The 15,111-nt window shown below is 35.6% G+C and overlaps 1 protein-coding gene across 1 annotated transcript; it reads right to left on the bottom strand.

Annotated features, from left to right (window-relative positions):
• Positions 1–5,836: 5,836 nt before the first annotated feature.
• Positions 5,837–8,559, bottom strand: LOC105447508 (toll-like receptor 3). Its single transcript, XM_011685664.2, has one exon. It carries the CDS (start codon positions 8,557–8,559, stop codon positions 5,884–5,886), a length of 2,676 nt encoding a protein of 891 aa, XP_011683966.2. The 3' UTR covers positions 5,837–5,883.
• Between the last annotated feature and the right edge of the window lie 6,552 nt (positions 8,560–15,111).

The following is a 15,111-nucleotide window of genomic DNA, read 5'->3' as shown; positions in this document are numbered from 1 at the left end:
ATATTCGATTTGCAGTAAGTTTCCATTACCTCGCTATACATTTACATAGTAATTAACATCATCAACACCACTTTCATCATCGTCACTTTTATCTAACATCATCAGCATTACCATCGTCACCATCTATATTACCACCAACATCATCATCATCATCATCATCGTTCCATATTGCTATTTCAAACACACGAAAATGAAATCATCCAAAAATATAATATTTTCCATTAGACGTATGTGGTTGGTTGTGTCTTAAAGGTAGCATGTCCCATTTGAAGGCCAAAAGTATGAAAAGGTTAAATTCCAATGGCATTTGAAAAATAATGCTAATTAGGGACTTCCCTCAAAACAGAAGGGCTTGAAAATGTCTTTTTTAGGTAAAATAACGACCGTCAGTTGTCGAATCGAATTTAGCGAACGCGCCCGTTTAATTAAATAGACTGATTTTCATACCCTTGTACCGAATGGTAGTACGATTTGTGCTGCGCAAAGAAGTGGGTTATTGATGTGGACAAATGTTCATGTACCCTTAACATCTCATTTTATGTTATTTAAGTTATGACCATTGGAAAAAGTCAGTCAGTCACTAAATATTGTCTGACAGTGAAGTCTAGAAAGTAAACGGGTTTCCTTGCATAATTTGAATATTAGGACACTGCTAACGTTTAAATTTCACAGATAGGACAAACGTCTATTATTCATAATTCCTGCAACGTTCTACAGAATTTGATGTTGGCTGCAAAAGGTATACACTACTTTTTAAACCGATATTTCAAGGTTTAAACATAAAATCAGTCACCCTACACGAATTTCAACCCTTGGTTCGCACATTAAAACATAATTAAACAAAAAAGTTTTCTGTTCTAGAATGTAAAACATGGCTTGAATCCTCATGTAATAGGTGCAAAATTACCATTACTGTAACTTTTTGTAATATTATGGAAAATATTTATACAGGTGTGTTAAAACAAAAAGTGAAATCTAATAAACAAAATATATGGGGAAAAGTGAGGGGATGACATCTTCAACTCACTAATTTGCATACAGCTTATATGATACACATCACTGTTTCATAACATTCTGTGAAACTTTAAATTCCATAACTTTATTATTTTTCGACCGATTTTGTTGACATGCTCACCGTTTTGTCTGTTTACTTTTCTCTATTAATTCACTTCACCTTCCATAAATCAGTGTTGATACGGTGTGACTGAAGATTAAAATTATAACATCCGCCTTATATGTTATGGTTCAGAGGAGACAGGGATTACCATTTCATCCTGAACGCAGACACGCCTCATTATTTTCAACACAATATCGAATGGTTATTTCTTGTGTGATAAGGTTTGAAGGTTTTACCACTTGAGGAGGATGAAGAGGGCCGATATATTTGTTTTATTGTTTGTATTTTGCTTACCAGAAGACATAAAACAAACTTTCGTTTCTTGTTTAGCTCGTCACAGAACACGTAATATTCAGTCGCGTTTGCCCCCCCCCCCCCCCCCCCCCCGCCAGAGAATACTCGATCCGCCTCTGTAGATGTATATGGTTTAGGGTTATTTTATTTTATGATCAGGTCTTGGTTTTAACGTAGGGCGTAGTAGGTATTGTATGGTGCTGTTGAATGTTGTACGATCTATGTACCGTTCGTGGAGCTATTCAATGGTTTAATGGCTTCCAGAAAATACCAAGATTTACAGTATTTATTTCTTCGTCTCGAATCATGTCTTGTAATATATTGTATATTCGTCATTATATTGGAGTATTCTATTCTTCTTTACAGATTGTTAATAATTTATGCATGACAAATATTATGAGAGTATGTATATGTAATGCTGTATAAAGGCTGATATATGACGAGTGTACAGAACTGCTTGTATTGCCTATTTGTACGTGTATAGTATTTGGATAATAAAATGGCATATGCTGTTCCTTTTCACAAGGCAAGTGTCAACGTGTCAATTATTTATGAAAGCTTAAAGCCCGTCTGTACTAGTTAGGCCAGGGGATTAGACCTCCCTGCAAGGTCACTAACAGGTGTTTATCTCATCAAATCAGCTCTTAATTAATATATGAAAGAGGGGATCAAGGGGAACCAACATGCACCGATTAGCCATTGGTTGCTATATAGAGGGCGCAAGTAGCTGTAAGTAGCACAGTGGTGATTTATTATATGAGTGCCTTAATATTCCAGTCACACGGACGAGACCTACATCAAGCCAAACAAAACTATTAAAATACATTATCCGAATGGACAAAATATCGTCAATAAAACACTGAAAAATGTGACGAACTACTCAATTTACTTCTTATAACTGGAGTGGAAGAAATACAGCGTGCTTTTTTGCTGTAATGGGCAAACCTCTGGCAAAATTGTGTGTGCCATCATGAGTAAGAAGTGTCCATTAAATGTTAATGCGAAAGCAACCTGGCTTATTGATTAATTCCTATACAGACTGGTAATGATTATAGTCACCAAGAGATTTTGTAACAGTATTTTGAAACTATGAGCTTATCTATTAATCATCGACTCGGCATAACCTGGAGTTTGAAAAGCAGTCGTTGCATTCTTAAAAAACGAAATGAAAATTATGTTCTCTTTGTTTGATCGCTTTTCATATAGGAGGTATCATTCTAGAATATATATTTAATTATTTAGTCGATTATTAAATCTCCAAGAAGTCATCAATTACATCATAAATAATCAAAAGAATATACCATACTAACTTATGACTTTTTGTTTGTTTTATTTCCGAAAATCATCATAAAAAACAAAAACACAATATAACAAAATCAAAGACTTATATAACAATGATAGAATGATAAAACGGTTGGATGGTCCATTTCAGAGCCATTAACATAATAGCTCTGTTCTTCCATGGAGTCCAATATATATATATATATAATGATACTATAATAAGTAATGATATAACAAAATAGTAACTCGTAATTGAATTTTTTTTTTTTTAAATAACATTGTACTTGTACTTAACTTAACTAAATCAAATTAAATTAAATTAAACAAAAAACACTAACAAAAAGCATTAAAATCTATTCAAATATCCCCTACCATCCCTGATGTAACAAAATACGACCCCACCCTTATCACCCACCCTGCTAACAATTAACTTAATTAGTTTTAAAATATTCTACACATTATCTAATTTAGTCTGTTATTAAATTGATTATGTTTATGGCAAAAGCCAACTAAGGAATGACCTGATTAAAAACCCATTTTACTGGAGCCAGACAGAGTACATCATCAAAATATGAAACATGTAAATTACATTAGATATGAACACATTAAAAATAGAAAGAAAGGAAGATATAAAGGAAGCAAGAGAGAAAAGAAGAAAGCGTGAAATAAAAGTAGATAGAGAAAAAGAAGGTCAATATTACGTACAGTCTTGGTATAGGAATGACTTAATTTAAATATGCATGTATATGCGTGACGTCAACAGGAAATTAGGTCAGGAAATCGTTGTTTTTTGTACTTTAATCAACGTTAGTTTTCATTTGAAAAGCGACAAGTAATGGGATAAAATTAAAGTCACATCATATATTGATACTGACTGTAATTTTTCAGTGTGTTTTATTGTTATTGTGATTAGTTCAAAGCCATTGGAATACAAAGAACGAAGAAACGATAAAGAGTTGAGAAGATGAGTATAACATGAATGAGGCAGGCAGCTAAAATAATCGAAACTAAAAGGCCCTGCATTATTTGGATTGATGCCTCCTTCCATATGTTTCAGTTTCAGTTCAGTTTCAGTTTCAGTTTATTTTCATATTTCTCACATGTTGTATAGTACATCATTACATATAGCATGTTACATTTTGAACTCATTTTAGGATGCGTTTATACAAAAAAAAAAAAAGAATGATACATAAGACTAAGTGAATAAGGGAAGAAATATGATGGAGCCTAAAGAGAAAGCAATGCTTGTAGGTCATAGGCTCCGGAAGTTACAACAATGACATAGTCTTGTGTATATTAAAAAACGTAATTTCGTCCCTGCCTTCACGAAGCGACGGTAGTGAGGAAAATCGTAATGCAAAGTGAATGCAATTTTTTTTTTCACCACCGTCGCTTCGTGAAAACAGCGACGATTTAATTAAATTGAAACCTATTATGCAGAAAAAAAACAATATTCATACACTTAGCAATATTTGTATAACATTTTCACTACCCGTACGCAATGGCAATTCTCATAGGAGCATACCAAGATGTCGGCATCAATTGACAGGGAGTGACGCTGGCTATGTGCCGGTAAAGTACGATGTTGAAGAAAATTTAAGTGTAGCCGCGCTGGCGAACGGACTGGTTGTCAATGACGCCAGCATCTTGGTATGATGGAACAAAAATGAATAGAACATTTTTGTATATGTTTTTTTTTTTTTTGGATACACATTTATGTAAAACTAAATATGTTGGCCCGATGACAAGCCGCCATATCCACCTGTAGTAATCACTGGAACTCAACAGCAGGAGCGCAAAGTGCATAACCCGTCGCTGCTAGGTCGAACAGACATTAACAACAAACAAAGCATGCACCTCGCTCCCCGGCCATCGAAGCACAATGACATCCCAGCAGGTGAAGGCAACGGCCCGTCACCAGGCACAGGGTAACAACAGCAAACGAAAAGAAACATTCAGTTTGAACATCGACAGTAATTATTAAAAGTAACATCATGCTTCTTCTACCATTAAAGTGTAATTGCTTAGGAGATGACATTTCAGCTTGCGCTTGAACGAATATAGTGAGGTTGATTCTGTGAATTCAATGGGGAGGTCATTCCAAAGTTTAGGGCCCGTAAAAGTGATATTTTTTTGAGCAAACAAAGTTCGTGTAAGGGGAAGGTGAAATAGGTTACTTTGGCGAGTGGAATAAGAATGGATTGTATTATTTCGTACGAAGAGTGCACAAATTACAGCAGGTAACTCATTTATAGTTAATTGATACATAAACACTCCTACGCTGTACACATACACATCACCAATTCGGAGAACTTTGTTATTAAAAAACAGTTGACTAGTATGGGAAAGGAATCCCGCATGATTTATGTTTCTTATTGCCCGTTTTTGAATAATGAGAAGTTTTTCAAGTTGGGCTTTGGTCCCGTTTCCCCAGGCAAGAATACCGTAGTTAAGATAAGGTAAAATTAAGGTGTTATACAGAGATAACAAAATATGGGTTGGGAACTCGTGTTTTAGTTTATTTAAAATACCTGTGTTTCTAGAAATCAGTTTGCACAAATAGTTAACGTGTATCTTCCATGATAAATCACTGTCAATGTAGATACCAAGAAATTTTGTGGATTCGGCCTGGTTTAAATTTATATTGTCTATTAAAATATTACCGGGTAGGGATTTTATACAATTGCTAAACAGCATAAAGTGGGTTTTACTGACATTTAATGATAGTTTGTTTGCATTTATCCATGCTTGTATCCGCTTAAGTTCACTATTAACGGTCCTCAGGAGATATTGAGGGTGCTCTTCAAAAGTTTTACGCCATTACACATAAATTACTTAAGTATTCTATTAGACAAAGTATGAACAGAAAAATTAAAGAAATTAGGGGTTACCATTCTTAGATCTGAAGATAAAAAATCCCAATTGCAATACGCTCCGAAAAAAAAACATATACAGAATTACCTTAGGTCCAATGTTTAAAAAAGCTGATATTATTGCCGACTGAAATGAAAATATTTCCATGGCCAAGCTTGAGAACGAAGAATAAGAAGAAATATTATAATGTAAAGAAAGGTCATTATCTTTCAACTCCTAAAAAGTATAATTTTTTTCTGCATTGATCCACATATAAATCACTGAAGATCCCACGCCTATTCTGTATTTCTCCAGAGAACATGCTTTAGACTTCGCATCTAAATTGGAATGGTGTAATTGAGCTTGGTGGTGACGCGAACACTTTTCATGAACAGTTCCCAGAAATATTCTTGATTCCTTGGGTCTGCATCCCACTGGAGGTAGGGTCGGTTATTACTCAACAGGAGACGAATCAGGTAGGGAAGATCTTCATCCGCAATGTCGTCCATGAACACGAAAAGAACCGCGTCGCGTTTGGCGTGGTTGACGTGTTGCAAGGCAATGCGTAGTTTGGTCAGGAACCAGCTGTCTTTGATCGCACTTTGACTGACGATGAATACAGACTTGTAACTATTGTCAATGACGTGGGCAACAGCATCAAGCCGATACATCCCAAGCGGGAGCATGTCGTCTCCGACCAGGAGCCTGACCTCGGGTTCGCGCTCCTGAATATTCGGCACCAAACTCTCATTGACCCATTCTTCGTCGTCGTCTTCGAAAACGATGTTGATGTCGTATTCGTAATCCCGATCTTCGACTATTTCGCTGTAACCGATGATGCAGAGTTTCAAAAGGAAGCATTTGTAGTTCAACCACCAACGATTGTAGTATAACAAGACCATGATAGCTATTATCATCACAGAAACCACCGATATGCAGGAATATAAGAGAATCTTCGGACCACAGAAGAGGGTGGGCTCGAACTCTTCAAATGGTTTACCTTCAAGTTTTTGAGGAGAAGCACTAGAGCAAATGGTACCATCTAAGAGGACTTCTGCACTGCTGTTTTGTATCCAGTTTCTAAACCATTTATTTTTGCAATTACATGACAGTGCTTTTCTCGACAAATCTAAGGTAGACAAAGAAGGTATAATTGGACCTAGAGTCTTTTCCGTTATGACATCTATGTTCGTGCTCGACAGGCTAAGCACAGATAGCTTTTTAGTGCGTACAAATAACTGATCGTCTAAACTTGAGATAGGATTTCGACTCAGGTAAAGAGAAAATAAATTACCCTGATCATGAAATATCTCGGGGTGAAGATCTTTTAACGCATTGTCCTCCAGGGAAAGCAATTGAAGATTAGCAAGGCCTTTGAAAAGGTCAGGATTTAGCCTTAGAAGTGACATGCCTTGAAGGTTTAGTTGCTCTAGTCTGTGAAGACCTTTAAAGCATCCACTTGGTAATTCACTTTGAAGCTGGTTGACACTTAAGTCAAGTTTCTTTAATTTGCGTAGGTCCCGAAATATAGATATGTTACCTTCATTGTCCCATATGTCAGAAATATGAAGATAATTGTTATCAAGCATCAATTCATTCAGTGATGATAGACCAGTGAATGTGTTATGGGGATCAAGTGAGTTGATACCAGAATTACTTAGATCAAGGGTTATCAAGGTCGGTATAGTCCCGAAGCTCAGAGGACTCATCAGTGAGTTTTCTTCCATCTGAAGAACTTCAAGGCTGGCCAGACCATCAAAGGAATCCGGTTGAATGACCCTGATAGAATTGAAATAAAGTATTAGGTACATCAAAACCTTCAAACCAACGAACGCTTTCGATGGGATCTCATGCAGGTAATTGTTACCTAAGGACAGTATCCTAAGCGGTGGTTCCCAAACCCCTGTTTCAGCTGGGGTCTTTAAAGACACAACCCTACAGTTATCAAGGAAAAGCGCTTCAAGTGAAGACAAGTTATTAAAACCCGATGGAGAAATTACTGTTATTTTATTATCGGTCAAATGCAACCTCTCCAGTCTTGTTAAATAATGAAAAATGTTATCAGGGATTGAAGAGATGTTGTTCCCACTCAAGGACAAAGTTTTCAATGCATATGTTTCCAAAGGAATGAAGATATCAGCAGAAAGACAAGGTAACCTTGTTCTCACTAGATTTATGTAAGTAACATAAGGAGCTTTTACCGCAGCCTCAAAAATCTCTACAACCCCTTTTTTAAATAAAGGGTTCTCTCGAAATTGGATTCCACTAACATTCATTCCTTGCAAACTATGTAGCTGTATCGATGATATATCATTTGATGAAAAGTCAATGAGAATAATGTTTCTACAAACGTTTAAATTTTTCATATCATTCTCTCGTATTCGTTTGATATGATTATTACTAAGATCTATTAACATAATGTTACATTCTGTGGCAAAGTGCATCCTGAAATTCGCTGACTTGATAGAGTTCTCTCCAAGGTCAATAAAAGATAGATTTGGTGCCTTCAAGTAAAGATCTGGTACATCCGTTAAGTTATTGTCTCTCAGAAATATATCCGTCATGTAAAAGTTTTGACTAAAGAGTTGACTCGGCAGGACAGACAGTCGATTCCCAACCAAATTCATCGACTGCAAGAGATAGAGTTCAAAGAACGCACCTACTTCAATGTCACAAATAACGTTATACTTCAGCGATATATCCACAAGATTCTTCAAATGGGCAAAAGAATCATTGCGAATCCTTTGCAGCAAGTTGTAGGAAAGTGACAAATCATGAGCGTTCGAAGGAATATCTCTTGGAACTTCTGTGAGACCGCGGTGAGAGCAGTTCACCATCCTTGTTGAGACGTCAACATAGCAGGACGTTCCTTGTCCCGGGTTGGTAGGGTTATAATCTGAGAGATCGTTGTCAGTGCCTCCATGATCGTTCACCGCAGCAAGCGATGTTGTCCCTACTATGATGAAGATCATGCTAATGATGGCGAAGAGTAGTGCACGCGAATGTGGTGCCATACTGTTTGCTTGGTATATCTGTGTATGAAAAGGAGCATTTCATATGACATCAGTCAACCATTTCCAATATTTTCCAACCCTTTACTACGTTAATAAAAACAGTACACTGACAACAACAACAACAACAACAACAACACAACAGTCCTAATTACAATGGGTAGCCTCAGCAATATTGTTACTGCTCTACCTGCGGGTCCTGCCAACTATCTCCCAACACTGCCAGGTAGCCATTCAATACACCTAGGTCGAGAAATTAAGCATCGAACAAGGATTAAACCCGTGACCATCGTATGACGATCAAGGCATGCAGTGCTTCCAAGTAATTAGAACAATTAAATATATAAATTGATACTGTCTTTTCCAATCACCAATATACCTACCCACATAACTCTCCTTGTCCAGCCAGTTCAGTGTAACTTACGAAGGATTATAATGGATATGCTGTGATAGCATTGAGGGTCAGGTTATGAACGCTCAATAACGAAAGGAGGCACTTGTTATAAGTTGTTAACCGAAACAATAATTTATGAGCAAATTTGCACGTGAAATCTAATAAAAGGAAGATTTATCGTTTCTGCTATGTGGTTTCTCCTTTCATAACGTTGATACAATGGTATTAATGATTTAGATGTAATTACATTGAGTTGCATCACAAAACATCACATCACAAAACATGATATGAAACCTATCACATCACAAAACATAATATGAAACCTATCAAAAATGCGTGACTCATCTTTGATTATTTGTACAGGTAAGGATTCTTTTATCTAAAACAACAGATCCGACTGGATAGAAAATGTTGGCGGACACTAACATTGGAGGTTCGTAGTCACGCGAAGGTTCGTTCAGCGGTTCCTGTATAAGCATAGAACAACGAAACAAATCAAATTCAAGATCTGTTTCGGGCTTCCTATTTTTGTAAAAGACCAAGCAAGGTTATAAAATGGCAATTATAATATATCTACCAAATTAGCGGAGTACTAAATCTAGGAGCATGTTTTCAGCCCCCCCCCCCCCCATCTTCGGTGATTAAAAAAATATATGTTGTGTAGCATGGGATCATTCTGGTTGTGTTTAAATATAGTGAGAAAAACTTGGTCCATATGGCAACATCCATGTATGAGAAAAGAACTTCGTTTTCTTAAGCATATAATTATTTCCTCCACAGAACTAAAAAGCCTTCCCTTCCTGGTTATGAGTACCATAGTAATATCATCGGTGTATTTTCTTAATTAGACATTGATTAAAAAAGACATTGCATGTCAAATGAAAACTCATGATGTAAAGAAAGTCAAACGTGTCATATAATTTTCCTAAAAATACAAATGTGACCTAAATCAGACATTTACAAAATTGAATTGAGCTTTTGTTTATGTTTTGGGGACATAATACAATCGCCTACGTCACATTATTTTGGGCATTTTATTAGGTTTATTTAGGAGAGAATATGAATGATGGAAAATTCGTGTTTTGTTTTGTTTTTACGACTTACTTAAGAATATAAAAAATCTGAAGTTATAAGCTTGCCATTGATATATAGTTTTATTTGTATAGAATGGCTGCTTTAATGAAATTTGTTCTTTGATGTAAAATCAAGAATACGTCACGTGAAGAAATATTTATCAACTTCTATTCCATCTGCCGTTTTGGAACGTTGCCAAAACAAAATCATAATTAAATTTATATATATATATATATATATATATATATATATATATATATATATATATAGTACAGTATTACTCTCTAATTAGCGGTGTGGGGATTTTTTTTTCCCTCTCATTTTCCTCAGCTGTTTGTTTCAGAATTTAATTTTCTGCCTTTTTTTAGCTGTAATAAATCAGCACTGACCCATTATTAAAAGATAATGGAATCACGTGAATTGTCTTGGCGCTAAATGCTTGACGGTTTGTTTCTACAAGTTACGACTTCAAATCTAATTGATCATGATGGGTGCCAACGCACTTAAGACTATTTTCCTGTCTTCCAGTTGGCTCCCTCCGCAATAATAACATGTTCTATATCATTACACTTTAATCAATCACTTATGCTCATTTTCCTCTTTGTCAATGTTACTGTAAATGTTCACATTTTGTTTTGGTATTTGTTGTTGTTATTGTATATACATGTATATATCTGTTATATGTAATGTACATCTTTGTACTTTTATTATTGTGGAAAATAAATGAAATACTGAATTACTGAAAAATGGCTGCCCTTATATGGGATATAGTTAAGTTCTTGTTTCAAATCGCAAATACCTTCAAAGTGCATGGTTATTGCTCCTATTCTTATTTATGACATTTCTAGTGCTCTTTTAGGACCTAAAATTGCTATGAAGGTAATTTTAGACCCCAAAATGTGTCGTATTCATTGCTTCTTTGGCACTCAGGGAGCAATTAGGCTATATTGAAAGAACAAAAAATGACTCTCTGGGAAATTGATGTAAAGATAAGTTGCGTTAGTGAATCCTGTATCCTTCTCCGTTTTCTTCTCCATTTATATTTGCTTTTCTATCACAAATGTAAAAAGAATTGTTTGTTGACCCTGTTACTGAGTTAGTGCAGGGGACTATGATTAATAAGTCTTTTTACAGTTTATTACATCTAGCAATTAAAGTGGGCATATTGTCTCGCTGGATTCGTTAAGTATTTTCTGTAATAGATTCTATGCACTTTAGTGAACCATCATGAAGATTAAAAACTAGGAGAGATTACCAGGGACGTATCCACTGACCCCTGAAGCTAAAACAGTGCCCCTCCCTTCCCCATCCCCTTGACTGCTATTTCGGGTGTAAGCTTTAGTGTCGTACCCTTTTAGGAGCCTGGCCAGCAAAGTAGCGAGGAGTCTAAAGTCCCCATATCTTACTGTTGTAATTATTTCGTCTGTTCTGTTGATGTGTTTTTTTCACCATTAAACCGTGTTCTTCTTCTGTTCAACACTAGCTATTAACTCTGGCGTTCTAAGAATAGCTTTAATACGTAAGAATAAACACAAAGCAGAAAATACCTGTTTTTGTCTTTATTCTACATACTTCTCTCAGACTATAATTATCGATATTCGATTTGCAGTAAGTTTCCATTACCTCGCTATACATTTACATAGTAATTAACATCATCAACACCACTTTCATCATCGTCACTTTTATTTAAGATCATCAACATTACCATCGTCACCATCTATATTACCACCAACATCATCATCATCATCATCATCGTTCCATATTGTTATTTCAAACAACATGAATAATGAATTCATAATATTTTCCTTTAGGCGTATGTGGTTGGTTGCAGGCGCGTACACAGGGGGAGGGTTTGGGGGGTTAAACCCCCCCCCCCTTTGGTATTTTTTGTGTGTAAACCCCCCCCCCCCCCTTTTGCATTTTTTGTTGTTTTTTTAATTATTTTTTTATAATATTAAAAAAAAAAAAAAAAAAAAAAAATATTCCCATGGCTGACCTCAAAAAGATGACCTTACCCCCCCCCCCCAACGGAGCAAAATGTCAAATTTTCAAATTTCGATACCAAAAAAAAAAAAAGTGTCCTCTTACCCCCCCCCCCCCGCTTATTCAGCGGCTGGCTGAGTCGTTGCGTAATTTTCGGGCCAATTTATAAATGTTAACCCCCCCCCCCCCCCCTTGAAAAAATCCTGCGTACGCGCCTGGTTGGTTGTGTCTTAAAGGTAGCATGTCCCAAATTGAAGGCCAAAAGTATGAAAAGCTTAAATTCCAATAGCATTTGAAAGATAATACTAATTAGGATTTTCATACCCTTGTACCGAATGGTAGTACGTTTTGTTCTGCGCAACGAAGTGGGCTATTGATGTGGACAAATGTTCATGTACCCTTTACATCTCATTTTATGTAAATTATGACCATTAAAGAGAAAAAAAGTCAGTCCGTCAATAAATATTGTCTGACAGTGAAGTCTAGAAAGTAAACGGGTTTCCTTGCATAAGCACACTGCTAACGTTTAAATTTCACAGATAGGACATACGTGACATAATTCCTGCAACGTTCCGTACAGAATTTGATGTTGGCTGCAAAAGGGATACACTAGTTTTTCAACCGATATTTCAAAGTTTAAACATAAAGTCAGTCCCCCTACATGAATTGCAGCCCTTGGTTCGCACATTAAAACATGATGTAACAAAAATATCACTTTTCTGTTCTAGAATGTAAAACATGGCTTGAATCCTCATGTAATAGGTGCAAAATTACCGTTACCATTACTGTAACTTTTTGTAATATTATGGAAAATATTTATACAGGTGTGTTAAAACAAAAGGTGAAATCTAATAAACAAAATATATGGGGAAAAGTGAGGGGATGACATCATCAACTCACGAATTTGCATACAGCCTATATGATACATATCACTGTTTCACACATAAAATTATGTGCAACTTTAAATTCCATAACTTTTTTTTTTCGTCGGATTTTGCTGAAATGTTTACCATTTTGTCTGTTTATTATTCTCTATTAATTCACTTCACCTTCCATAAATCAGTGTTGATACAGTGTTACTGAAGATTCAAATAATAACATCCGCCTTATATGTTACGATTCTGAGGAGACAGAAATTACCATTTCATCCTGACCGCAGACACGCCTCATTATTTTCAACAAAATATCGAATTTATATTTCTCGTGTGATAGGGTTTCAGTTTCAGTTTCAGTTTCAGTTTATTTTCATATTTCTCACATGTTGTATAGTACATCATTACATATAGCATGTTACATTTTGAACTAATTTTAGGATGCGTTTATACAAACAAACAAAAAAGAATTATACATAAGACTAAGTTGAATAAGGGAAGAAATATGATGGAGCCTAAAGAGAAAGCAATGCTTGTAGGTCATAGGCTCCGGAAGTTACAACAATGACATAGTCTTGTGTATATTAAGAAAACGTAATTTAATTTAATTTAATTTAATTGAAACTTATTATGAAGAAAAATAAACAATATTCATACACTTAGCAATATTTGTATAACATTTTCACTACCCGTACGCAATGGCAATTCTCATAGGAGCATACCAAGATGTTTGATGGTTTGAAGGTTTTACCACTTGAGGAGGATGAAGAGGGCTGATATAGATTTTTTATTGTTTGTATTTTGCTTACCAGAGACATAAAACAAACTTTTGTTTATTGTTTTGCTCGTCACAGAACACGTAATATTCAGACGCGTTTGCCCCCCCCCCCCCCCCCGCCAGAGAATCCTCGATCCGCAGATTGTTAATAATTTATGCATGACAAATATTATGAGAGTATGTATATGTAATGCTGTATAAAGGCTGATATATGACGAGTGTACAGAACTGCTTGTATTGCCTATTTGTACGTGTATAGTATTTGGATAATAAAATGGCATATGCTGTTCCTTTTCACAAGGCAAGTGTCAACGTGTCAATTATTTATGAAAGCTTAAAGCCCGTCTGTACTAGTTTGGCCAGGGGATTAGACCTCCCTGCAAGTTTACTAACAGGTGTTTATCTCATCAAATCAGTTCTCAATTAACATAAGAAAAAGGGGATCATGGAGAACCAACATGCACTGACTAGGCATTGTTTGCTATATAGAGGGCGCAAGTAGCTGTCGGTAGTACAGTGGGGTTTAAGATACAATGTATGAGTGCCTTAAGATTCCAGTCACACGGACGAGACCTACATCAAGCCAAACAAATCTAAATACATTATCGGAAAGGACAAGATATTTTCAATAAAACTTTGTCCAAATGTGACGAACTACTCAATTTACATCTTATAATTGGAGTGGAAGAAATCCAGCGTGCTATTTTGCTGTATTGGGCAAACCTCTGGCAAAGTTGTGTGTGCCATCATGAGTAAGAAGTGTCCATTAAATGTTAATGCGATAGCAACCTGGCTTATTGATTAATTCCTATACAGACTGGTAATGATGATAGTCGCCAAGAGATTTTATAACAGTATTTTGAAACCCTCTCTTTAAATATTGTGCCTAGTGTCCAAATGGAAATCTTCTTAAGTATAAGCTTATCTTTTTATCATCGACTCGGCATAGCCGGGAAGTTTGAAAAACAGTTATTGCATTCTTAAAAAAACGAAATGAAAATTATGTTCTCTTTGTTTGATTGTTTGTCATAAAGGTGGTATCAATCTAGAATATTTAGTTCATTAGTAAATCTCCAAAGAAGTCATCAATTACATCACGAATAATCATAAGAATGTACCATACTAATTTATGACTGAGCAATGACCTGGTTAAAAAAAGTTGGTTATGAAAAAAGGAGATAAAGATATATGTACTAAATGATATACTTAATTTTAATTCATATACTATTTTCCATTTGAACTTTACAAAAATAAAATGAGCATATAAATGATAGGATTTTCAAATATTAAATGAATATGGAGACTGGTCTTCTATATATCATTTACATTTGACGTTTACAGAACGTTGTTTGTATAGCACTGAACTAAAAGTCTTGATATCGACGGCAGAAAACCCATTTTACTGGAGCCCGATAGAGTACATCATGAAATGTGTAACAAATAAAATACATTAG

This window comes from Strongylocentrotus purpuratus, unplaced genomic scaffold, assembly GCF_000002235.5.
Source record: "Strongylocentrotus purpuratus isolate Spur 01 unplaced genomic scaffold, Spur_5.0 spur5_scaffold_7, whole genome shotgun sequence".
In the NCBI taxonomy this organism is placed as follows: Eukaryota; Metazoa; Echinodermata; class Echinoidea; order Camarodonta; family Strongylocentrotidae; genus Strongylocentrotus; species Strongylocentrotus purpuratus.
The sequence above is the reverse complement of the archived record's forward strand: the minus strand, read 5'-3'. Positions and strand labels throughout refer to the sequence as shown.